This window comes from Euwallacea fornicatus, chromosome 15 (genome assembly GCF_040115645.1).
Source record: "Euwallacea fornicatus isolate EFF26 chromosome 15, ASM4011564v1, whole genome shotgun sequence".
Taxonomy (NCBI): Eukaryota; Metazoa; Arthropoda; class Insecta; order Coleoptera; family Curculionidae; genus Euwallacea; species Euwallacea fornicatus.
In genome coordinates, this window is record NC_089555.1 from 1,902,460 (window position 1) to 1,909,402 (window position 6,943).

At 35.0% G+C, this 6,943-nt stretch overlaps 1 protein-coding gene across 2 annotated transcripts; it reads left to right on the top strand.

The window, feature by feature from the left end:
- Window positions 1–1,005: 1,005 nt before the first annotated feature.
- LOC136343524 (putative divalent cation/proton antiporter TMEM165) lies at window positions 1,006–3,255 on the top strand. Of its 2 annotated transcripts, none has more exons than XM_066290292.1 (7): window positions 1,006–1,218; window positions 1,261–1,438; window positions 1,492–1,705; window positions 2,023–2,198; window positions 2,251–2,427; window positions 2,489–2,594; window positions 2,651–3,255. In XM_066290292.1, the coding sequence occupies exons 2-7, from the start codon at window positions 1,319–1,321 to the stop codon at window positions 2,749–2,751; spliced, it is 894 nt and encodes a 297-aa protein (XP_066146389.1). In that variant the 5' UTR covers window positions 1,006–1,218; window positions 1,261–1,318; the 3' UTR covers window positions 2,752–3,255. The 2 variants fall into 2 exon arrangements, with proteins under 2 accessions (XP_066146389.1, XP_066146388.1); XM_066290291.1 differs by having other exon boundaries at window positions 1,281–1,438.
- The last annotated feature ends 3,688 nt before the right edge of the window (window positions 3,256–6,943 follow it).

Sequence of the window (6,943 nt, forward strand, 5' to 3'; positions counted from 1 at the left end):
AACTTTGAAGGTGATTATAACTAAACAAAATTTTTGTACATTTTGCCGACTCATAACTGAATTAAAACTAAAACAGAGAATTTCAACAAAAATCAAAATGGTAAGTTGCTTCAATTTATATAAATAAGTTCCATAAATCTTTTAATTTTCCTAGAGCTTTGGACTACCTTCCCTCAAGGCTAAACCAACTCAACCCAGCGAATTTGGCTTTGATGAGGGCCAATTCGGGGTCCCTGACTTACTAAAAACAGGTCTGGGGGGAGCCAAGAGCACTTTAGAAAATGTGCACCCATTAGCACAGTCAGAAAGAAACGTAATCACTTTTATATCTACCCAAGAGGCAGGTTTTAAATTATTGTACTTTTGTAGTATCGCCAGAACATAAATAGAATGAACATGCAGGTGCTTAGGAACACACAAGGGCTCCATGCGCCGTTGAAGATAGGAATGGAATTGAAGTATGCAAGGAAAATTGGGCATTTGCCCTTTTTAAAATCATCAAATGTAATGTTTGAGTCATTGACTGGACAAGATTTGGAAATAGCTCCTGAGGATATTTTCAATACTGGGGAGTTTTCAGAAGTTGCAGCGCAGCCCCATGCTGTTGTGGAAAAGGCTTTAGGAGTACTATGAGTAAATTTAAGGTGTTTTAACTGTTTAGGTTAATAGTAATAAAAGTTTTTGTATCTTTATGTTTTTTTGGTGTGCTTGAACAAGTAATTGCATTATCCCAGTACAGCTCAGCTGTCAAACAGATTAAATTGATAGATAGGGAAAAACTAATTACTTTCATTTGGAAAAAAGTTAACCTTGGTAAACTGTTGACACCAGCATTATTGCTACCATCGGGTCTAACCTCAAAATCACATACGATATAACCTGCATTCCTCTTTAGTTCACAAAGTCTCCCATAAATCAGATAAAGACAGACTCGCCAGTTATGCCTATGATTAGATAACCTTCCCCCACTACTAAATTTTACTGACGTTCATGTTTGACGTTGCTACTCATCTATTTAGGGTTATTTATACATTTATTAATGTCATATTTTTCATTTTCTCGGTTTTCAGTATTACTACATTCGGTTTTAAAGACATGAAAAAATATGATTTTGTTTCGTAACTAAGTAATTATTCATTAAATCTGAACAAATATTTAATTAACATTGTAGTTCCGTTTAAGCATAAGCAGTGTTAAAGTATATAGTGAAGAACACAAGTAAACACAGATGTCTGTTCATTTCTGAAGTGATTAACAAAGAAAATCCGATTTGATTGCAGTTAATTAACCCCAATTGAAGTACAACTTGGCAAGCAAAATGTTGCCAAAAATGAAGTACCAAAGATCAATTCTCTTTCTTGCAACATTCTTTATGTGCTTATATTTTGGCAAAAGTGATGTAGAACCTATACTTAACAATGAGCAAGCCGCCACACCGGTAAGATCACTCCTTATGTATAATCTTTTTACCCACCTCAATTTATCCTTCAGGTCCCAACGGATACCAAAGAGACCAAAGGGGGCATCATTAATGTGAAAGATGTAGGCTTCCTTCATGGCTTCATTGCCAGTTTTTCGGTCATCCTTGTTTCAGAAATAGGGGACAAGACGTTTTTCATTGCTGCAATTATGGCTATGAGACACCCAAGAATCACAGTTTTTGGGGGTGCCATTAGTGCATTAGCTTTGATGACTCTTCTGTCAGGTAATTGCATAGATTCTCAATTTCTGCATAAATATAATGGTAACTAGGAGATTATAAACTTATGAATGTAGTAGATAACAAAAGCAAATTTGATTTATCTAAGATTTTTGTTTGTTTAAAGATATAGACCTGAGGATGACAGTATTTGTATTTAAACTAGCGAAATGTCAGTTCATTAACCTATTAATTTTATTCACCAACAAATCATTCCGGTTGATTCTCAGGATAATGTTTTTATATGATGCAGACTGACGGTCCCTGACCTAACAAAATATCTTGCAATGGTAAATAAATAAATTTTACACAGCTTTTTTTAGCTGTCTTTGGATGGCTAGTAAACGTGATTCCAAGAGCTTATACATTCTACATAAGCACAGCTTTATTTGCCATATTTGGTCTTAAAATGTTGAAAGATGGCTGTGCCATGTCTCCTAATGAAGGCCAGGGCGAAATGGAGGAAGTACAAACTGAGCTCCGAAACCGAGAAGAACAGGTATTAGCAAAGGAAACAGGTGGTGTTTGAAGGTTGTAATATACTGCTTTAGGAAGAGAGAGGTTCAAACACTGATGTGGAGGTGGCTTCAACGAGTAATAGGAGGCCTAAAAAATCAAGCGCCCTTGCTGCTACTATAAAAATATTTCTGCAGGCGTTCACCATGACTTTTCTAGCTGAATGGGGAGACCGTTCTCAGTTGACAACAATTCTCTTAGGAGCTAGAGAAGTAGGGACTTAGACCATTTTTTGTTTAAATATGTTGATCAGTCAAAATATTTCCTCTGCAGAATGTGTATGGGGTGATATTAGGAGGTGTGATAGGGCATGCAATTTGTACGGGAGTGGCCGTTTTAGGAGGGAGAATAATTGCCCAAAAGATTTCAGTCAGAACTGGTGAGTTTTTCTGACACCAAAATATTTTTGATGCTATTACTTTTTCCCTTATTTAGTCACCATTATTGGCGGTATAGTGTTCCTGTTGTTCGCTTTCTCAGCACTCTTTATCGATCCAAATTTGGGCGAGGCAGAGGAAGAGAAAAAACCTGTTTAGGCCTCAAATACTACTAACACAGTATGTTTAAAATATATTTTTTAGTTCATTGTGTCAGAGAATAAATATGCCTGTAAATATAAATATTATATTATAAGTTACATAAGTCTATAAGCATTTCATAATTTTGTGATATTTTTTTTGCCAATGTAATCTTGGGATACTTAAAAATTGTGAATCGAACGCCTGGGTTGGTGTTTTACAATGAAACAATTTCAGTCTTTGTAAATCAAGTACGTCTAAGTATTTTTATATTAAATAAGTCCACATGATAAGGTAATTGCTTGAAGCACATATTAAGTGCTACGTTACCCTAAAAAAGCTGTAGAAAAAGGTGTTATCCTTGAGAGTAACGATAATCACAATTGTACATTTCGATTTCGTTTCAGTCACGTAATTATGGGTATTTCATCCTATTCCATGTCAACACTGGAACTATTGTTTTCTCAGAAATGTTTTTGTGTTAATCACTAGTTTTCGAATAAAATTTTGTTTTATTATGGATATTTTCTGTCATCTGTTCGCTTCGTATAAAGTAAATTTTTAGTATTAAGTAGCTGTAGGTTTTAGTAACTGTGTAGTTCAATTTTTGTATATTACCGACTCCGATGTACTATGTGTGTACATATAACTGAAGGCACCTATTTTTGCATGATATGCTGTTAAATATTAATTAGATATATCGAAGTACTTATTTGTTTTGTATTTTAATTAATTTAAGAGAGATTATTGTATAATTAAATGTTGCTTTGCTATTAAAAAAGAGGGGAACACAAACGAATGTTTTAATTAAATAAATAAATCCACGCTATTTTCTTGTTTTAGCTCCAACGAAACATCATAGACACTTGCCCAGGTACGTTTATCAATCATCTGTCTTATTACTAAGACATCAAAGACCCTGAAATTCCATTAGGTTCACTCAATTCTTACGTGATTTAGGGCAGATTTATGATGTCTTGGTTACAATGTCCTGTTACCGAAACTTGTCGAGAAGATAATTTCTATAGGGACCGTAAGATTAAAGGAAATCCATCTTCTTGGGTTCTAGGAAAATTATCTCCCAGATAACTTTACTCGTACTTTAAACTATTAACCATTAGAGCTCCTGATTTTTCCCATTACCAATATAAGAAGGCGTTGATATTACAAGAGCATGTCCTGGATAAATGATGAATTGACTCGAAGCTTAATTAACGTCCTACGTTCACAGTGCATCGCCTGATGCGAGGTGTTTTTAAATGATCACCCTTTACATTCGCAATGCATGTGTAATATTCGAACGACAGATAGTAAGCTGAAGATGATGCCAGTAAAACACTCATTATTTCCATTGAAACTATATATGGCTGTTTCAAAAAGATTAGTTAGTTCAAAAATGCCAAATTTAGGCAAGTTATTCGGGACATTGTAGTGAAAATTTCTTTATAGGTATCTATTCAAAAATGAACTATTTTGATTCCAGAGTCATTTTTCTTCCAAAGACCTCGATATTCAAGTTAAGTGAATAGAATAAAAGCAAAAAACACTCTTTTGTTTCCTCTATTTTATTAAAGATGTTTATTGAGACGTTTCTATGGAGATCCAATATAAAATGTGGTTCTACCGTGGAAGTGCACTTGCATATTCTGCCTGTACTGTGTAGAATCATCTAAACTAACATTTTTATGAACGAATAATCAAAAACAGCGGATCTATCAGGTAGCCCGCTCGAAGTCCCGATTTAAGCACACTGGATTTTTTTCTCTGGGGTTAATTCAGTTGTTGGTACATGAAACTTCTATACCCACTTAAGAGGAATTGTTGAGACGAGTGGTGGCAGCTTTTCTTTTCGTGCAGCAAGATCCGTATATCTAACGACGGGTGCGCCATTTAACGATTTAAAGAACAAATTTATATAATCAGGATAAGGATCAGCATTTCGTCCATTTATTATATACAATATTTTTGCATGATCTTCAATAAAAATGAATTAAATATGCCATTAAAGAGTTGTTACGTTTGGTTCAAAAACATTACGTTTTCAAACAAAAAATACTCTGGAGTCCCAATGGCTCATTTTTGACTAGGAGTTTCTGCGCAAAAATTATTCACCCTAATGTCCGCTATAACCTCCTTACGTTTAACACAACTTTTTTGAAACATCCTGTACATCAACTATATGCAATATCGAATGTCCGATCCGAATTAATTTAAAAAAAACACTTCTAGTTATGAATCTTATTTAAACTAAGATGTTTTTCGACAGTCCAGCTATGTTGGGTGCAGATAAACTTTTGCGAAAATGATGCGTGCGATATTGTCGAAGAGATAATCTGGATTAACATTACTCGAAAATATGCAAATTCTGTACATGCAGAGCACTTTTTGAAAAAACAGGATATGTATTTGGTATTCGACTAAATATTAACACCACGGTGATCGGGAAAAGCTTGAAGAAAAATGTGAAAATTCAAGATTGCGCCAATAAAAATAAACAAGACTTGATGATGGTTGCCAAAAATCGAAACATCGTATTTCAAATATGACACCGCCATATCGTTTAAGAGAAAAAGTTACATTGTGATCTTACCTGATATGTTTTATGGTTTTCTCACAAGTTGAGCTTCAGAAACGGACCCTGTACAATCAGTTCAAACAGATCGCTAAATATTAAGAGAGAACGTGCATTCAATGGATAGAAGAAAAAGAACAGGAAAGTACTTACTTTAAAGCGGATCTTTATCGTCAGACAGAGCTGCAAATTTCCGGATATTGGAAAAACTCAGTGTTTTGGAAATGAGATCTGTCCTAAGATATTTGGAAAGGGTCAATAATCTGCAAAACGAGAGCTAGTAGCAGCGGAACGAAGGAGAAACAGGCAGAATATGACGAAAGAACTTGACTGAGCAAGAAAATGTTGGAGATATCTGCGATTAGGGGATTTTCTCACATCGAGAAATTGCATAAAAATCTCCGAGGAAATGCTATAAATTTTTATTAATCTGAACTTGTGGTTACAGTCATTTAAGGATCAGATTTATTCCTGTCTGGCAAACTTATCCGATAGTCAGTCCATGGGAGCTTTAGCCTTCTAGAGCAACATTTTTCGAATATTTTCATTTCAATGATTTTAAATTAATCCATATAGTTTACCTAGATGACACATACATATTTACCCAGGCACTTGAAATTATCTACCTCAAGACGTAATAAACGACTAACCGATTTTTGGTTAATTAGGTGCCAAATTAGGTAGTTGATGGTAGCATTATTGCCTGAATAATAATCGATAAATTATGAGCCGATTAGACCAGGTGACGTTATCGAAATTCTGCTATGGTACCTAGTGCCTAAGTTATGGTACTGAGTGAACAGACACATTTCCAGTACCGAGTTTCAATGAGCGGAGGTTGTAATCGTTCATGTTTTCGTGCCAGTAATCGGAAACGCGGATTTAAAATAAAATTTCCCATGTATCGATATTCGTATTTTGAAGCGCCCTCAATTAATGACCGAAGATCAAAAGGTGCCGTTTTTCCATCATCGGGCAGCTTGAATATTTCTTTTGAAAATAAGAGAGACTAAAAATACCAGTGCGCAAAATAAAGTCATGTTTAGATATAATTTTAATGAATTTTTACCAGGATAATTTTGGCTGCTATTTCGGGTTTTTGTTTTTTAGGTCCCTAGGACCATCGACTATGTACAGGATGCTCATTTTAGGGGCTCAAGCGTAGGGATGTGGGCGACCATAAAAGATACGAGGTCGATTGAACTGGGGGCAGCGCAGTTTAGCGTTCAAGAATGTACATTTTCGAAAGTTGAAAAATGCATAAAATCGCGCATTTTGAAGCTGAAAAAAATCGTTTTTAGAATTTGAAAAATAATGCCAATACTGCCAAAATTGCGGACCAAACCGAGCAAATAGAATTCAAGAATGTGTCCTTTCCGAGGTTGAAAAATGCGCAAGAACTGCATAAAATTGCGCATTTTCAAGTTTAAGAATGTGCTGTTTCAAAATTTGAAAAATCGCATCAAATCACGAACAGAATTCAGCGATTAGAGCTAAGGAATATTCAAGATTAAGAGAATTTCTATAGCTTTCGGAAGCACTCGAAAAAAATTTAAGTCCTGGAAAAACGTTCCTCCAATAAAGTCCCCCCTAGTTCTAAGGTACACGTGCTATCAGATGGGTCTATGACAGAAATAA